The sequence below is a fragment of the Papio anubis genome, chromosome X (genome assembly GCF_008728515.1).
Source record: "Papio anubis isolate 15944 chromosome X, Panubis1.0, whole genome shotgun sequence".
NCBI lineage: Eukaryota > Metazoa > Chordata > Mammalia > Primates > Cercopithecidae > Papio > Papio anubis.
Window position 1 is genome coordinate 103773959 of NC_044996.1, and position 19508 is coordinate 103793466.

Genomic DNA, 19508 nt, shown 5'->3' on the forward strand with positions numbered 1-19508 from the left:
ATTACCATACATATTTTGTATCTTTATTGTATATGTATTGATCCATAAGAATGTGGTATTGTTTTCTACCAGGCGTGGTGGCTCACGCTGGTAATCCCAGCACTTTGGGAGGCTGAGGCGAGTGGATCACCCTGAGGTCAGGAGTTCGATACCAGCCTGGCCAACATGATGAAACCCCGTCTCTACTAAAAATACAAAAAATTAGCCGGGCGTGGTGGCGGGCACCTGTAGTCCCAGCTACTCAGGGGGCTGAGACAGGAGAATTGCTTGAACCTGGGAGGTGGATGTTGTAGTGAGCCAAGATCGCGCCACTGCACTCCAGCCTGGGCAGTAAGAGCAAAACTCTGTCTCAAAAAAAAAAAAAAAGAATGTGGTATTGTTTTATGTTTTTATATTTTACGTAAATGATTTCATGCAGTACATACCCTTTTGCAATTTTGCGGGGTTTTTTTACTCAACATTATATATGAGATATACTCGTGTTGATGCATGTGAATGTAGTTCATTTCATTGCAGTGCTATATCATATTCCATTTTGTGAGTAAACCAGTTCACTTCTCCATGCCTTTGCTGACATGTACTTATTTCCAATTGTTTCATATTATGAATGGTAGTTCACTGAGCATCATTACATGTTTCTTGTGTACATATCTGAGTGATTCTGTAAGATGTATACCTTGTAGATGACTTGCTGGATCACAGAATAGGCATGTTCAATGTTACTGTATCAAAGTGTGTCTGAAATGACCCTATTGTTTATAAACCTGTTTTAAGTAAGGTGTGGTTTTAAGACCTATTGCTAGGCTTTTGAATCGTTAGCTTATCTGTTAATTTTTACTGTACAGTATTTAAATTCTTTCCCTTTTTATCTAAGCAGTGATAGATAGTGGGTGATCTCATTTTTTAATTAGGATTTTATTAATTATCTTCTCATCTATTATAGAGATTTAGGCATAAATGAACACAGTGGCAAATTATACAAGATTTTAAAATGATAAGTGAACATATATTTTCTGACACATTGTCAGTTCCCAAATCATTTACTTTTAAACACACTTTAAATTAGTATCAAGTGCTTGATTTTAATAACTACTTTAGTGACATGAGAAACGATGGCACTTTAATTATTTTGCTGTTAAAAGTCATAAATTTCACTAACTTCATAATCTATGTTAAGAGTATTAGCTTAAAAATGTATTTTGAAAAGATTTTACATAGAGATTTAAAAGATAGTACCTTGAAATGGTTTACAGTTAAGCAAATGAAATATCACAGTTACAAGCACAGCTTTGAGATCTGACTTTTGTAAATGCTAGAACTTTGTTTCCTAATTTTTTTAGTTCTTCAAAGAATTAAGAGGCTGTATTATATAATTCATTTTAGTATGTTTACCTCAAGTACTTTTAGAACTAGACTGTATTTTTGCTGCCACAGATGTATCATGCAGGGAGTATCCTGGTTTAAATTCTGAAGTGCTTTCACTCCTACTTGGTTCACCTTGAAATCGTCTAAAAAGAAGTTGGCACATTATTTTGCGAATGTTACTGGACATCAGGAAATACATGACTGGATCTAAGCAACTATTGAAAGATGAGAGAACCAGCATGATCTCATTGGTTTTGTGAACAATTTCTTTCCAGTAGCAAGACGATACATTTAGCTGTGAAGAAATGTAGATGAATCGAAAGGCATGATAGGGAACAAAACATATAGTAAAAATGATAAGTACAATAAAGGAGTTCCGGGCTGTAGTGGCATATTTACCAGAATTAGGAAATTTTGACCTCCTTTTAGAAATCCTCAATAGATTCTTCCCAATCTTAATATATGAAAGGATTATTAGTAAGAAAATTAGCCAGAACATTACCACAAGAATGAAGTTAAAAATGGCTTCTCCTTTTGCATTATGCTTATCTCTATAATGGAAACACATTGTGGAATTATGCCCCCCTTTCTTAAGTGTTAAAATAATCATAGTTAGGAATCCACCAAGAGCAAGCATCCATACTATACAACAGACATAAATACTTTGTTTGGTTGTTATTGCCTTCCGTTGCTGTATAGACCGATTAATTTTTATATAGCGATCCAAACTGATGAATCCAAGCAAAATAATGCTAATGTACATGTTCATATAAAATAGTGTTCCCACAACCTTGCACAGAATCACACCTAGTGTCCACTTGTTTTGGTTAATGTGATACATTATTCGGAAAGGGAGGCAGAAGATGAGTAGGAGGTCTGCAATGACTACATTAAGTAGATAAATTTGAATGGAATTTCTTTTGCGGTGAATACCCAGAAATACATAGAGGGCGATTATGTTCCCAACCAGTCCCACAATGAAAATAACAGAGTAAGATGTTGTTAACACAGTAGATAGTAATTTTTCATCCATGGGACAGGTAGTAACATTTGGTGTTCCTGAGAAGTTTTGTGGCGGTTGGTCGCTATGACTGGTTATAAAGCGCATTCTGTGGGAGGAGTAAGGCCAGCTGCTGACTGAAGTTGTCGTCATTGTTATGGTGTAACTTCTCATTGTCTTCTGTGGAGATCAAAAAGTGAAAGTGCTAAATGACATATTCCTCATGTGTAGTTCTCATGTCTTCAGATTTTTCCTACAACAGAATGCCAAACATTGAGTCATTTGCTATTTTAATAATAGTTACTTTAACTAAAAGTGTAAATAATAGGCTGGGCCTCCCAGCACACGCCTATGGTCCTAGCTACTCGGGAGGCTACAGCAGGAGGATTGCTTGAATCCAGTAGTTCAAGGCTGTAGTGAGCTATAATTGTGCCACTGCACTCGAGCCTGGCAACAGAACAAGACCCCATCTCTTTAAAAAAAAAAAAAAAAGACAGTGTAAGTAATAAATGATTTATTTTCAGACATTGTGAGAAACTTTACTTTTATCCTACTTCATCTGGTAACATTATTGTATCATTAAACAAGCAGCACATAGTGTGGTATCTCATAGAGTTTCATGCTCTAACCTTTCCTGTGGCTATGGCCTACATTCAAGGTCTGTTTCATGTATTATATTAAAACAACTCAATTTATGAAATCATCTTCTCTTAGGGAAGTTCTTATGGGAATAGAGATGCTAGTGAAGAGAAATGACAGCTCATATTTCTCTTTTTTCTTTTTTTTTTTTGAGACGGAGTCTCGCTCTGTCACCCAGGCTGGAGTGCAGTGGCCAGATCTCAGCTTACTGCAAGCTCCACCTCCCGGGTTCACGCCATTCTCCTGCCTCAGCCTCCCGAGTAGCCGGGACTACAGGCGCCCGCCACCTCGCCCGGCTAGTTTTTTGTATTTTTTAGTAGAGACGGGGTTTCACCTTGTTAGCCAGGCTGGTCTCGATCTCCTGACCTCGTGATCCGCCCGTCTCGGCCTCCCAAAGTGCTGGGATTACAGGCTTGAGCCACCGTGCCCAGCCGACAGCTCATATTTCTCAAAGATGAGCATCAGTTTCTCTAAAGGTATGTACAGCCATAAGAGAGCTGGGCCCACTGCTGGCCCTGCCCAGCTTCAGAACCACTTCCTGCCTTGACTTTTTCCCTCGTATGTGGCATTCATTCATTTTGACATGTATTGCTACATGGCGTGTGACTTACTGTGGCGGTCTCATTCTGTAAGTGGGAATAAAGAAGAGGATCCTAAATTTCTTTTCAGCCTGAGACCAAGGTAGGGATCTTAGGGCATGCAATTAACATAATAGACTAAGAGAACACAGCACCTGCAAGGTTACACAGACTCTTGTATCAGTGGACAGGAGAAAAAAGTAACCAAACAAAACCAAGTCAGCTGGCAGCTGCTAGTTAGCCACTCCTAACCTAGAAGCATAGAGTGATAACGTAGATGGGAAACAGCATGTGCAATCTAAGATTTTGAAAGTAACCTGACCGGCCGGGGGCGGTGGCTCAAGCCTGTAATCCCAGCACTTTGGGAGGCCGAGACGGGCGGATCACGAGGTCAGGAGATCGAGACCATCCTGACTAACACAGTGAAACCCTGTCTCTACTAAAAAATACAAAAGACTAGCCGGGCGAGGTGGCGGGCGCCTGTAGTCCCAGCCACTCGGGAGGCTGAGGCAGGAGAATGGCGTAAACCCGGGAGGCGGAGCTTGCAGTGAGCTGAGATCCGGCCACTGCACTCCAGCCTGGGCGACAGAGTGAGACTCCGTCTCAAAAAAAAAAAAAAAAAAAGAAAGTAACCTGACCAAAGCTTAAATGTGCCCTGGGTTCAATAATTTGAGACTTGCTAGAACCTTCGAAGAGATAGTGTTTGAATTCTACTTGTTTGTGGCAGCAGAGAATATTTGCAAAGCTACTTATTATTGGCCCAATGACTGCTGTGAAGAGCTTGGTCTGAGAGCTGGTCACAACAAGTAAAGAAAGCGTTTCTGGAGGTCTCATCACATTTCTCTCTTAGAGTGACTGCCCTATTTCTCTACAGCAGCCACTTAGCAGGGTTAACATAAAGATGCCCAGAGCAAGGTTTTCAAAATCAGACCCAACTAACTTGTGACCAAGGGCAAATAACTTAATCTTTTCTATGCCTTAGTTTTCTCATTTGTGAAAATGAAAAATGCATAAGAAGAACTTAATCCTGGCACATAGTGATTGCTTAATAAAAGTTAGCTTTAATAAACACCTCTTGATTAATCTCATTTTAGTAAATATCTCACACTTGGCTAAGTACTGTGTGGGAAAGGAAGGTGAATAAGACAGAGACCCTATTAGTAAACATTTTGGAGAAGTGGACATTCAAACCCTGACTGCTACCATGTAAAGTGGATTTGAATTACATAAATTAAGTCCCTGATTTGATCTTATACACAGAGAAAAATAGCCTTTCTTAAAGCTCTACCCATAATTTGATTAAAAACAAAGCATTTTTGTAGAGGGTAACATTAAGGTTTAAAATGTTATAAAGTTGGGGAGCATTGATTCCACAGAAGAGGAACTGGCTGGTGAAGAGGAAGTTATGTAATCCCTGGTAAGAGCCTGTTTCCAGAATTCAGGAAGGTGGAGGGAGAAAGGAAGGGAGCGGGGAAGGACTGGGTCTAGTCTGTCGTGTGTCTCAACTTCAGGAAGACAAATTTCAGAAAGTTTATAGAAAGATATAGGTGTGTTTCTTGTGATCTTAGATTCTGGTTTTTTTGTTTGATTTGATTTGTTTTGTTTTGTTTTGTTTTTGAGACAGAGTTTTGCTCTTGTCACCCAGGCTAGAGTGCAATGGCGCGATCTCAGCTCACTGCAACCTCTGCCTCCTGGGTTCAAGTGATTCTCCTGCCTCAGCCTCCCGAGTAGCTGGGATTACAGGTGCCCACCACCATGCCCGGCTAATTTTTGTATTTTTAGTAGAGATGGGGTTTCACCATGTTGGCCAGGCTGGTCTTGAACTCCTGACCTCAGGTGATCCTCCTGCTTCGGCCTCCCAAAGTGCTGGGATTACAGGTGTAAGCCACCATGCCCAGCCTGTGATCTAAGATTCTAAAAGGAAAGGGCAATCTAGAAAGAATGTCAGGCTGCCAAAAATGAAACTAATAATGCAACCTGCGTTACCAGGAAATGGGTGTCTGTAGAGGGACCACCTATATTGTGTGGTTATCTAGGGAGCTCTCATAGGTTCAGGGAATTGAGGCACAGGAAGTGATGTGATTTTGAGAGCTCAAGTAGCTGAAATGACATGAAAAACTCACCTGTAAGTAGTTATTTTGGATTTTTTTCTTCTCTCATGCTAGATTTTAAGTTCCATTAGGATTAAGAACCAAATCAATTTTGTTTGGCTCTCTGTACCTAATGCTTAGCACAATAAATAATACTAAATCAAAGAGGGAATTTATTAGAAATACATATGAAGCTCTACATGTGGATATTAAAAGCAGCTTTACAAGTACAGGAAGAGCTTTAGCTGCATTAACAAACACAATTGCAATTGCTCTATCAGTAGCGTAGTGTGGTGGCAACGAAAAACCCATCTTTAATTGAATTCCTAGATATGTGGTGTCTGAAATGAAAATTGTTACTACTAAACTGCTTCCATCCCAAGCTGGTAGGATCTCCCCTTTAATGTAGTGTTTGATCCACAGCAGTACACTTAGAAAAGGCCATGGACAAAATGGAGAGAAGAACTCAAATCATGTCATAGAAGCAAATTGAAGGAAATAGGCACCTTACCTTGAAGATGAGAATGCTTTACAAAGCCATAGAGAAAAGGGTTTCACTTTGTTATATGTGTCTTCGCAAAGCAAAACAAGAACCAATGATAGAAATTGCAGAGACAGATGTTGCCTCCTTTTAAGGAAATCATTTTTTTCTAATGAAATGATCTCTCTTGGGAGGCAATATAAGGATCTTACCACTGGAGATTTTTGAGACTACCACCAATTGGAGTCTTTGTAGAAGGGATTATCAGTGGTTCTCAATCCTGGCTACATATTAGAATCCTCTTGAGGGCTTTTTAAAGATACCAGTGCTTGGCTCCTTCCCCAGATACTCTGATTTAATTGGTCTGGAATGGGTTTCAGGCACTGGTTTCCTTTAAAAGCTCCTCAGGGGATTTTAATGTGCAGTCAGAATTGAACCCTTAAGCTAGATGGCCAAACCATTAACTAATATTTATTTAGTACTTTCTGTGTACCAGACATTGTGTTAAACCCATTTATGTTACTTCCTTTGCATAATCCTTGCAATACTCTGTGAGGTAGGTATCACAAAAGAGGTAACGAAAGATCAAGAGGTTGACCAGGTACAGTGGCTCACGCCTGTAATCCCAACACTTTGGGAGGCTGAGGCTGGAGGATCACTTGAGACCAGGAGTTCAAGACCAGCCTGCCAGCCAAGGCAACATAGCAAGAACCTGTCTCTAAAATTAAAAAAAAAAGGAAGAAAGAAAGAAAGTTCAAGAGGTTATGATCTTTACTCTTGGCCACACAACTCTTTTTTTTTTTTTTTTTATAGGGTCTCACTCTGTCACCCAGGCTGGAGTTCAAATGGCGTGGTCTCAGCTCACTGCAACCTCCGCCTCCTGGGTTCAAGCAATTCTCCTGCCTCAGCTTCCCAAGTAGCTGGGACTACAGGCATGTGCCACCACACCCAGCTAATTTTTGTATTTTTAGTAGAGACGGAGTTTCACTGTGTTGGCCAGGCTGGTCTTGAACTCCTGACCTCATGATCCACCCGCCTCTGCCTCCTAAAGTGCTGGGATTACAGGCATGAGCCACCGCACCTGGCAAGCCACACAATTCTTAAATGACAGTGCCCAAGGTGGGACTCAGATCTGACTTTTAGAGCCCATGATGCTTTTCACCAAACCTCACTCCTTTTCACATAAGATCAGCATTTTCTTGATTAATATTGAGTTCTATCAGCAGTATTTTGACATGATTCCTTTAACATACACTTTAACAATTTTAAGAACAGATTATGCCATCTGGCTTTACTTCTTTACAAAGGGTGTTAATCTTCTTATTTGCTATGTCCATTATTATAAGGAAGTAAATCTAGAGTTTACAGAATCACAAATCATTCATCAGAATGATTGCCACTACCCGCAGAGCATATCTTTTTAAACTTACTTCTAGACCCGATAGCCATAATCAGGATGTCTCCAGAAAGCTGTTAGCACAAAGCACATATCCTGAAACCATTTGCCTCAGCTCTAATCTGCAAGTAAAATAAGTAATAGTTGGATGGTCTGTCAGTAAGCGTTTCTGGTTTTGCTTTAGTCTTCAGTTTAAAGAGAATGAAGCAAAGCCAATGCATTTGTTTACATTATAATAGTGGCCATCATTTACAACCATGTTTTAGACAGCTTGCATACAATTATTGATTCACAAATTGACAGCTGGGCACCATGGTTCATGCCTGTGATCCCAGCACTTTGGGAGGCTGAAGCAGGAGGATCACTTGAGTTCAAGAGTTCTAGACCAGCCTGGGCAAGATGGTGAAACCCTGTCTCTACAAAAAATATAAAAATTAGCTGGGTATGGTGACGTGTGCCTGTAGTCCCAGCTACTCAAGAGCCTGAGGTGGGAGGATCGCTTGAGCCTGGGAAGCAGAGGTTGCAGTGATCCAAGATCACTCCACTGTACTTCAGCCTGGGTGACAGGGTAAGACCTTGTCTCAAAAAAATAAAAAAAGAATATTAAAAAAAAAAAAATTGGCTGGGCACAGTGGCTCATTCCTGTAATTCCAGCACTTTGGGAGGCCGAGGCAGGCAAATTACTGGAGGCCAGGAATTCAAGACCAGCCTGGCCAACATAGCGAAACCCCGCCTCTACTAACAATACCAAAAAAAAAAAAAAAAAAAATAGCAAGGCGTGGTGGCACGCACCTGTAGTCCCAGCTACTCCGCAGGCTAAGGCTGGAGAATTGCTTGAACCCAGGAGACAGAGGCTGCGGTGAGCTGTGCATGCCACTGCACTCTAGCCTGGGCAACAGAACGAGAGTCTGTCTCAAAAAAAAAATTTTTTTTTAATTAAAAATCACAATTAGATTCTGTTTTAAACTTGGTGACTGTTTTTTTTTTCCTCCTTTGAAGTTGGTTGGTACATTACAATGTCATTCACTATATAAGGCTATTTATTGATACTTTTAAATTTACTTGTTTGATATGTTAAGAATTGCTTGTGAAGATAAGAAACAAACCACTGTGTTTACATAGGGGATTAATTTCCCAGTGGACATTGCTTGTGACCCATGTGCTATATTGAAGTGGTCACAATAGTTTTGTAATAGTGGATAATGTTTTTTAAATGTTGTTACGTGGCAAATCCTATTCACAAGTTCAAAAACATAGTTTAGCGCATTGTACCCTCGCACCACCACCTACTCCTGCAGTTTTTTTTTCAACTGGCTCATGTAGGAGTACTGGACCCAGAGGGCAGGACCCAACAGATTCCACTGTGACTCCAGATGAGCAGAAGCTTTTAAAATGCAGTTTGGGTATGTTTGTGAAAATATCACATTGCTATGTTGAAATACATACCTATTTGGTAATAGTCGCAACCTTTCACCGTTTTTAGTTTGACTTGATGATGACGGAATCTATTCAGGGCATGCTTCAAAATTGCATTAACTGCTGTATACAAAATGAAAATTGAAAACATATTACTTTAGAAATAATACTATTAGTAATGTGTTAGGTTTTGTTACAAATTTAACTGTGTCCATAAAAAACACATTTTTAAAAATTATTATTTGAACTAAAGCATATTTTGCTTTCTCTCTTATCTAATATTCACCTTATTTACTTCTGAAACACCAAACTTAAATGTTGTATGGTTTGGTAATACTATAAAGTAGTAATAATATAATAAAGAAAAGACAGTAATAGAAAATAGGGAGACAGCATAACTTAATAAAGTCAATAAGTTATAATTTATAATACATTAGAAATAAAATGTATTGCATATGAAAATAACTTTTAATTCATGCAAGTAGATCTGCAAATCTTGATGGCAGTATCCAAATGCAGTATCAACAATGTGACTATATTGACAGTAGGAGCTTAAATACCTTGAATGTCTTAAAGTACTTAAAATAACTAAAAAGGCAGTCTCATTTGAAATCAAGGCAGAGGCGTCATTCAAGCAATTTACTCAGTAGTTCTAAAAGCAAAGAACTGCTGACATTACAGTAGCCTTATCACCATGAATCACGTTTCACTTTGAATGTTCAGATAATCAAATTTTAGCTGAAATAAAGGTTCATTTATAGAGCTGAAATCAATACTCACAGTTCAGGTTCGCCTGAAGTAAAAGGAGCTGAACCCTAAGCTTCCCTAGACACTGAGACTCGTCTTGGTTGTGTCAGCTGGGCTCTTCCATCCGGTCGTGGTGCAATTGGTTGGGGTTCTCTTCTTTTTTATGTTCACATGTGGTGGTAGGGGTTTTTTTTTCCCCTTCTTTTTTTTGTTTCTTTTTTCATTATGACAACTCTCAGATTCCTTTTGAAAATATTAAAAAGCCCTGCCACCATGGAACAACTTTAAGCTCAAGCAACACTGAACTTTAGGAAATTATTTATATCTTTTTTATGAATACCTTCCAACTTGATAACTGTGGAAAGTTTTCCTCCCCCACCCAAAATTTAAAAGCTTTATAAATTCTAAGCAGAAATATGTATTTTCTATTTTTTGTAAGAAATGATACATCATATGCTATATGGACTTTCAAAGCACAAGCACTGAATTTCTGTTTCTTTTTGGATTTGTTTTAGAAATTAAGTTATTCAGATAAAGTGGCATTCCTTTATTGAATTATAATAACATTAGTGATGAATTATTTTACTCTTTTTTAAGTTTTACTTCATTTGTACATTATTTTAGCATATTTCCATGTATTCCTTTAAGACCTTTGCTAAAACAGTCTTGTGTTATTAGGACTAGATGAGATTTCTGATGGTGGTCTCCCCTTTTTATCACTATGATAAACTCTCCCAAGCAAATTAAAACATCACCTGTATTTTAAGCAAAATAATGATGGGATTCTGCAGTTTTGGTTTTGATGCTAGTCCAAAATTTAACCACTATCTGTCCATCTATGTAACTGCTGGCAGTGCAGTTTAGTGTTATTTCCCTTTTTTTGTTGCCATTTGAAATGAAGAAGAGTTAGTTTTCATTCTCCCCATAAGTGTTGTCCTGCGGCTTTGTTTACACTAAATATTTGACTCATTGGGCTGTATCTAACATTCTAATTATTTCTGGGTACACTCTTCTGAACATTATATTCTCCAGAGCTTTTTGTTTGTTGTAAATATGATATATGGGACAGGATATTTTTAAATTGCTAGAATAAAAATGTTTTGTAGCTCTTACTTCCCCTCAGAACCTCTGAGAAGGAAGGTGGTTACTGTATTGGTCTGGCAGGATTTTCTTTTATTGTGGTACAATATGTAACATTAGATTTACCATCTTAACCTTTTTTTTTTTTTTTTTTTGAGACAGAGTTTCTCTCTTGTCGCCCAGGGTGGAGTACAGTGGCACGATCTCAGCTCACTGCAACCTCTGCCTCCTAGGTTCCAGCTATTCTTCTGCCTCAGCCTCCTGAGTAGCTGGGATTACAGACATGCACCACCATCCCTGGCTAATTTTTGTATTTTTAATAGAGACGGGGTTTTGCCATGTTGGTCAGGCTAGTCTTGAACTCCTGACCTCAAATGATCCACCCACATCATCCTCCCAAAGTGCTGTGATTACAGGCATGAGCCATCGTGCCCAGCCCCATCTTAACCATTTTTAAGTGTACAATTCAATAGTGTTAAGTATATTCACATTGTTGTGCAACAGTTTCTAGAAGTTTTTCGTCTTGCACAACTAAAACCCTTTACCACTAAACTATTTCTCTCCTCTTCCACTGCCCTTACAATCATGATTTGTGTTTCATTGATTTTGACTATTTTGGATACTTCATATGAGTGGAATCACACAGTATTTGTCCTTTTGTGACAGGTTTATCTCAGTTAGTGTCAATCCTTGAGGTTCATCTGTGTTGCAGCATGTTACAGGATTTTCTTCTTTTATCAAACTGCATTATATTCCACTGTATATGCACCACATTTTCCTTATGCATTCATCTGTTGATGGAGTTTTTGGTTGCTTCCACCTCTTGACTAATGTGAATAATGCTGCAGTGAACATGAGTATGCATATATCTCTTCAAGATCCTATCAGGAATTTTTTAATGACTAAATAGGCATTTACCTATGTGCATTCTATTTCATATAATCTAGTATGAATATATTTTTTTCTATATTATTTTCCTACACCTAAGCCAACCTTTTTCAAAATACTAATTGTTTTAATCTTCAGTTTCCTCATATTGTGACCACATTTTCTCCTCAATGTGAGTCAACACAGCTACCACCAGATTTGAGTATAATCTTTTTATAGCTATTTCTTTATATACGCTTTTTCCTGTTCATTCTGGATTTTCTGGTTTGTCTCTGTGTTCTTAGCTCATTTTCGATATGTCCTTTTCCCTTCACGCTTCCTCTTTCTCTTGTTGAGATTGTAAGGTATTTATTTATATAAAGATAGAAGTAGAAAAGAATAAATGTATACGCTTGTTTGGTGCCATCTATTACTGATATCACCGTTCTCTTTAAATCCCAACCCCGGTTAAATTCAGCTCACCACCTACTCCAGGCCTGAACCTTGCCATCTAAAATGAAGACTGCTGGATACAAACATTCAATGATGCTGATTGGTCTCGCTTCAAATTCATGACTACAAACCTCAAGTGGGCCCCTGGGCTGCCAACAATCCTGGTATATTTCCTTAGTCCAGTGGTTCTCAAAACAGGTCCCAAATGAGTTGCATCAACATCACTCAGAAGCTTGTTAGAAATGTATGTTCTTAGCTGGGCATGGTGGCGCACGCCTGTAGTTCCAGCTACTTGGGAGGCTGAGATGGGAGGAGTACTTGAGCCTAAGAGTTTGAGTCTAGCCTGGGCAACATAGCAAAACCTTGTCCCTAAAAAAAAAAAAAGAAAAGAAAAAAAAAAAGGCTGAGTGTAGTGGCTCACGCCTGTAATCCCAGCACTTTGGGAGGCCAAGGTGGGCAGATCACCTCAGGTCAGGAGTTCAAGACCAGCCTGACGAACATGGTGCAACCCCGTCTCTACTAAAAATATAAAAATTAGCCGGGTGTGGCGGCACGCGCCTGTAATCCCAGTTACTCAGGAGGCTGAGGCAGGAGAATCGCTTGAACCTGGGAGGCAGAGGTTGCAGTGAGCTGAGATCACACCGTTGCACTCCAGCCTGGGTGACAGATCGAGACTCCATCTCAAAAAACAAAAAAGAAAAAAAATGCATATTCCTGACCTCATCCCAGACCTGTGAGCCAGAAATTCTGGGGATGGGGCTCAGCAACCTGTGTGATTCTGATGCTAAGGTTTGAGGACCACTGTTTAATCAGTTCATTCTCCTATTCCTTGAAAATACTTTTTCACACCTGTACTCTTCTCAGACTGCCAGGAACCCCCCTCCTTCCTCACTCCCACCTGGTGACCACTTTTTATTTCACCAAGAAAATAGAAGCACTCGGAAGAGAACTTTATTGTCTTCCAGTGTCCACCTCTGCTAGTATATACAAATCTCTCTCTTTAAGAAACAAAAGCCGGGCACAGTGCTTCATGCTTGTAATCCCAGCACTTTGGCCAGCTGAGGTGGGCAGATCCCTTGAGGTCAGGAGTTCGAGACTAGCCTGGGAAACATGGTGAAACCCTGTCTTTACAAAAAACCACAAAAATTAGCCAGGTGTGGTGGCACGTACCTGTAGTCCCAGCTACTCAGGAGGCTGAGGCAAGAGGGTGGCTTAAGCCCCAGGAGTTGGAGGCTGCAGTGAGCCATGATCGTGCCACTGCACTCCAGCCTGGGTGACATAGTGAGACCCTGTCTCAAAATAAATAAAATTAAAAATTTAAAAACCTCCACAAAAAAGCGATAGGTACTGCAATGGAATTACCTATAGAATATATTGTTATGTGGAAATTTTGAATATTTGTGCGTATTTTCTTATTTTTAAAAAATTGAAGGATAAACTGAAAACTAATAAAAATAGTTACCAGTGGTGAAGAAAAGATTGGGAGTGGGGGAAGAGTGCAAAAGCTAGACCTCTCTGAATAGTATGTTTTACAGTTTGTACTTTAGAACGTATGTACATGTTTTATATAATTAAAACACCAAATTAAGGCAAAATCTAATGAAAACAAAAGAACTTTGCTCTATTGCAAAGTGAAAGCATAACCACAAGGAGTTATTTTTAGTAACTTTAAAATAGTTACTATTTTTAGTAACTTTAAAATAGGGTAGGGGTTTTTGTTTTGTTTTTACATAATTTTAGACTTACAGAAAAGTCTAAGTTATGAGAACAAGTACGAGGATTCTAGATACCTTTTACTCAGATTCTCTATGTTAACATTTTTTTTTCATTTGTTTAATCCTTCTCAATCTCTCACTCTTATCCATTACATATTTCCTAAAAATAAGGAATTCTTTTACATAGCTGCAGTACAGTTATCAAAATTAGATAATTTATATTGACCTAATATCATTATGTATTCTACAGACCTTGTTTCAATTTCATCAGTTGTCCTAGTAATATCCTTTATAACAAATAAAACAAACCGGGCACAGTGGCTCACACCTGTAATCCCAGCACTTTCGGAGGATGAGGCGGGCAGATCACTTGCATTTTTGGTAGAGACAGCGTTTTGGCATGTTGTTACATGCCAAATTAGCCCAGCATGGTAGCACGTGCCTGTAGTTCCAGCTACGCAGGAGGCTGAGGCGGGAAAATTGCTTAATTTTCGCCATGCTGCCCATGCTGGTCTCAAAGTCCTCGACTCAAGTAATCTGCCCACCGCAGCCTCCCAAAGTACTGGGATTATAGGCATGAGCCACCACACCTGACCCCTTCACCTTCTTTTTGCTTTAAGTTGCCATTTCGCTTTTTCTCAAATTATGTTAGAATCTGTAGATATACCTTTCTTATATCAATCCTGCACCCACATAAAAGCTGCATTTTCAGTACTACTTAAAAAGGTATTTCACAAAAAGTGCAAGATTTTAGCACCTACTGGTGTAGCTGCAGGAGCAGCTTCATGAATTTCCTTTTTTTTTTTTTTTTTGAGATGGAGTCTCACTCTTATCACCCAGGCTGGAGTGCAGTGGCGCGATCTCGGCTCACTGCAACCTCCGCCTCCCAGGTTCAAGCAGTTCTCCCACCTCAGCCTACTGAGTAGCTGGGATTTACAGGCACCTGCCACCATGCCCGGCTAATTTTTATACTTTTAGTAGAGATGGGGTTTCACCATGTTGGCCAGGCTGGTCTCGAACTCCTGACCTCAGCCGCAGCCTACCTTTTCTTGTAATGTCATGACTTTCCTCTGTTTCTTAGGAGCACTTCTAGCATCACCAGTGGCACTTTGTATGGATCCTATGGTTTAGGGTATTGCACTAAACACAATGAAAATAATGTGAGAACTGTGAGATCACTTTTACTGTGATATGCAATTTATTGGAGAGATGAACTGCTCAAGCAGAGATAAGTAGCATCACACAACATATTAGGTGAATACTCGCAAGACTTGAGCTCACTGCAATAGCAATAGGAGGGAGCTGTGAAATTATTACAGTAGTATAATACGTACTACAGTTAATTTTATGGTTATGATTTAATATTGCATCTTTGCATTTGTTCACATTTGACTGTGAATGGCACCATTTACAGTCTGTGTAGGTGTAAGCTTTGATACATTTTAACTCTTTATAATAGATTTGTGTACCTTTTTATGGTACTAAATAATAAATGAGTATCTAAATATATTTTATGCATTTATGATACAGCTTTTTCTTAATTTTTTATTCCAGAAGTCATCCTTCACCTTTTTCTTAATTTTTAAAATAGTTCTAGGCAACATGGTTGGTCCACGAGTTTTTTTTCAAATTGTTACGAATCTCCAAAAAAAAATTCAATATATTTTATTGAAAACAATCCATGTATAAGTGGACCCAGACAGTTCAAACCCATGTTCAATGATCAACTGTACTTGCCAAATCAAAGAATTAAAGTAAAAACGCTATAATTGAATAGGAAGAAATACCAGTATGAACTTGTGGTTGGTTGATTGGTTTGTTTGTTTGTTTATTTATTTATTTATTTATTTATTGAGACAGAGTTTCGCTCTTGTTGCCCAAGCTAGAGTGCAATGGCATGATCTTGGCTCACCACAACCTCTGCCTCCCGGATTCAAGCAATTCTCCTGCCTCAGCCTCCTGAGTAGCTGGGATTACGGGCATGCACCACCGCACCCAGCTAATTTTGGTTTTTTAGTAGAGATGGGGTTTCTCCATGTTGGTCAGGCTGGTTTTGAACTCCCAACCTCAGGTGATCCTCCCACCTCAGCCTCCCAAATTGCTGAGATTACAGATGTGAGCCAACGCACCCGGCATGGTTTATTTTTCTCCTAAAAAAATGCATTCTTTTTTCAGCACTGTCCACTGAAAAGCCAAAGTAATAATAACCCAGTAAAGATAATATGCCTAGTACCCACATCATGGATTTATTTATATTTTTTATTTTATTTTTATTTTTATTATTTTTTTGAGACAGAGTCTCGCTCTGTCGCCAGGCTGGAGTGCAGTGGCGCGATCTTGGCTCACTGCAACCTCCGCCTCCCAGGTTCAAGCAATTCTCCTGCCTCAGCCTCCCGAGTAGCTGGGACTACAGGTGCATGCCACCACGCCAGCTAATTTTTGTATTTTTGGTATGGACAAGGTTGGCCGGCCTGGTCTTGAACTCCTGACCTCAAGTTATCCACCCGCCTCGGCCTCCCAAAGTGCTGGGATTACAGGCATGAGCCACCGCGCCCAGCCCACATCATGGATTTAAATCCTTTTTCGCACTAAAAAGAAACAGGGCTACTTAAGAGAAATGGCTGATTCCAGATCTGAGCAAGAAATGGGCATGACAAGCCTGGAACATCCTCTTGTGACTGAAGAAAGCAAGGAAGTTATCAGACTCCTGGAGTCTTACAAAAATACAAAAGAACTGACTTAAAAGGGCTCCCACTGGCCTAAAATGGGACAATTTGAGCACAAAAATTTGTAAAGGCAGCAATTGATTAAAACACATTAAATATATAAAAATCTATAAGTTCATAAAAAAAAAAAAGGAAAAACCTGATCAGTCACCTTTGGAGGTTGCCTAGAAACTAACTTGGTATTCTGGAAATAAATTATAGCAGCTTTATTCATAATATCCAAAAACTAGAAATAGCCCAAATGTCTGTCAACAGGAGAATGGACAAACTGATATATTCGTACAATGGAATACTTATGCAATAGTAAAAAGAAATGAACTACTGATCACAACAAAGTGGATGAATCTCAGAACATGCTGAATGATAGAAGCCTTACATAAAAGAATACATACTTATGGTTTTGTGTCTATCAAGTTCTAATATAGGCAAAACAAACCTATGGTGAAAAAATATCAGAGTAGTGGTTTGCACTGGGGGAGATGGCAGCAGAGATTGAATGGGAAGGGGATGAGAGAGAGAGGTTTGTGGGATAATGAATTTTTTTAGGGATTTGGGTTACACAAATGTATGCAGTTCATCAAAACCCTAATGGTACGCTTTTGTGCATTTCACAGTATATACATTTTTTTTACCTTAAACATAACTTTACTTTTTTTTAACTTTTTATAGAAGTTTTAAGAGACAGGATCTTGCTGTCACCCAGGCAGGGGTGCAGTGGCACAACTGCGGTTCACTGCAATCTTAAGCTCCCAGGCTCCAGTGATCCTCCTTCCTCAGCCTCCCAACTTACTGGGACCACAGGTGCACACCACCAAACCTGGCTATTTTTTTTTTTAAGTAGAGGCATAATTTTAAACAAATATTACATTTCAATGATATGTGTGCTAAGGTGTAGTAAAAAGTAAGATGGATAGAAGGATAAAGAGATAGACATTTGATAAAGCAAATATAACAATATTTAATTGTAGAATCTAGGTGACTCTTTACAATATAATTCTTTCTATTTTCTATATGTTTGGTAGTTTTCATAACAAAATGTTGAAGAAAACCTCCATCTTGGAACCTCTAATTATGGGTCTAGGCATCAACATCCACTCACATCACTGAGTGAAAAGTTGATGGTGAATCTTGCAACACCTGAACCCACTGCTCAATCCTGTCACTAAAAGTAGGATAGCCAGGTTCTATGTTCTTCCTGATGCAATACAATAGATATATCACCTGTGAAGTATTAGTGCATAAAACTAAAATTGAATCTGAATCTAATCAAGATTCTAGATCTAACTACAAATTTACAGGAAATACAGGAGAGTAAAGAACATTAAATAATACCATGTGGTACCATTAGCCAAGTACAGATTGTGGGGGATTCCACAGGAAAAATTACCTAGTATCTTAACAAATCAATGGCATGAACATTGAAAAAAAAAGCATAAGGAAGGGGATCTGTTACAGAGTAAGAGACACTCACAAGACATAGTCATCAAATGCAATGTATAGACCTTGGATCCTGTGTAGAACTAACCAACCGTAATAAGACTTTTCTTCTTTTTTTAGTCTCTTCTACTTCTTCAAGTTACTGGTAGAGAAAAGACATTTTTGAGACAGTCAAGGAAAACTGAATGTGGACTGGGTATTAGATGATACTAAAGAAGTATTACTCATTTTTTTGGCCTTAATAATGATATTATGGGTTTTGGGGGTTTTTTTTGTGGTTTTTTTTTTGTTTGTTTGTTTTTTTGAGATGGAGTCTCACTCTGTTGCCCAGGCTGGAGTGCAGTGGCACGATCTCGGCTCACTGCAAGCTCCACCTCCCGGGTTCACGCCATTCTCCTGCCTCAGCCTCCCGAGTAGCTGGGACTACAGGTGCCCACCACCACGCCCGGCTAATTTTTTGTATTTTTAGTAGAGACGGGGTTTCACTGTGTTAGCCAGGATGGTCTCAATCTCCTGACCTTGTGATCCGCCTGCCTCGGCCTCCCAAAGTGCTGGGATTACAGGTGTGAGCCACTGCGCCCGGCCCGATATTATGGTTATTTTTAAGTCCTGTGTTAGACGTACTGAACTATTAACAGGTTAAATTACATTTATGTTAAAATACTTCTGGGGACAAAAAGTAAACAGTTGGGGATAGGTGAAGCAAAAATGAAAGAATGTCTTTGTTTTGGGGTTTTTCATTTGTTTATTTTTGTTTTATTTTTGCCTGGAGATGGGCAAGCTGCCCATACATCCCAGCGGGCCAGGGGAGGAGCTGAAAGAATGTCAATAATTGCCAAAGCTGGGTGATAGATACATGGAAGTTTATTAATCTATTTTCTCCATTTGTAAATGTTAAAAAGAAGCATCCTCAGCTTCACACTTTCTTCTACATCCCATTTCTCTATTTTTACTACAGGAAGACTGTGAAAGATATCTGTGTTTACTGTCGCTACATTATCTCCTCCCATTCTCTCCTGAACCTAGTCCAGTGGGGATTTTTGCCTCCATCATGCCACCAAAACCACTCTTATCAAGGTCACCAGTGACTTCCAAATTGCCAAATCTAATGGTCAGTTCTCAGTTCTCATTTTAAATGACCTTAGTAACATTGATTACTACTAATCATTCCTACTTGAAAAAGTTTCTTCGCTTGATTTCAGGATACCAAACTGATTTTCCTCCTGCTTCACTGTCTAGACCTTGTTTTCTTTTCTAGATTTTTTCATCTTCTGACCCTTCAAATATTGGTGTGCACTAGGACTCAATCCTCTGACTCTTCTCTATGACTTCCTAAGCAATTTCATTCATTACCTTGGCTGTAAATATCATCTATGTACTGTTGATTCCCAAATTTACACCTCTAATCCCAGACTCCCCTTAATCTCATCTTATAAAATCTCACACTCAATATGTATGAAACCAAATTCTTTTTTTTTTTTTTTCATTTTTTATAAAATAGAGATGGGATTTTGCCAT

General features: G+C 39.0%; 3 protein-coding genes across 11 annotated transcripts in view; 1 reads left to right on the top strand and 2 right to left on the bottom strand.

The window, feature by feature from the left end:
* The window catches only part of CASK (calcium/calmodulin dependent serine protein kinase), a 323187-nt gene that overhangs the window by 149051 nt on the left and 154628 nt on the right, over nucleotides 1-19508 (top strand). Inside the window, exon 1 of one of the 3 annotated variants that reach the window (XM_021932665.2) lies at nucleotides 12145-12276. The exons of the other annotated variants lie outside the window; for them this stretch is intronic. Within the exon in view, the coding sequence (XP_021788357.1) occupies nucleotides 12232-12276 (45 nt within the window). The 5' untranslated portion in view covers nucleotides 12145-12231. Of the gene's footprint in view, nucleotides 1-12144; nucleotides 12277-19508 lie in introns of those variants that run through there. 3 annotated transcript variants of the gene reach the window in all.
* Nucleotides 1-19508, bottom strand: part of GPR82 (G protein-coupled receptor 82) — a 103216-nt gene that overhangs the window by 31796 nt on the left and 51912 nt on the right. The window lies entirely within an intron of this gene.
* GPR34 (G protein-coupled receptor 34) lies at nucleotides 897-9871 on the bottom strand. 6 transcript variants are annotated; one of them, XM_009197428.4, is made up of 4 exons: nucleotides 9746-9871; nucleotides 8996-9088; nucleotides 7584-7671; nucleotides 897-2545 (listed from the first exon to the last, which is right to left on the bottom strand). In XM_009197428.4, the coding sequence occupies exon 4, from the start codon at nucleotides 2537-2539 to the stop codon at nucleotides 1394-1396; it is 1146 nt and encodes a 381-aa protein (XP_009195692.2). In that variant the 5' UTR covers nucleotides 2540-2545; nucleotides 7584-7671; nucleotides 8996-9088; nucleotides 9746-9871; the 3' UTR covers nucleotides 897-1393. The 6 variants fall into 6 exon arrangements, with proteins under 6 accessions (XP_009195692.2, XP_009195691.2, XP_009195693.2 ...); XM_009197427.4 differs by having other exon boundaries at nucleotides 897-2618; XM_009197429.4 differs by lacking the exon at nucleotides 7584-7671.

Bases quoted from the DNA above. Each gene is read 5' to 3' on its own strand.
- GPR34 (XM_009197429.4), bottom strand. From the start codon at position 2,539: ATGAGAAGTTACACCATAACAATGACGACAACTTCAGTCAGCAGCTGG.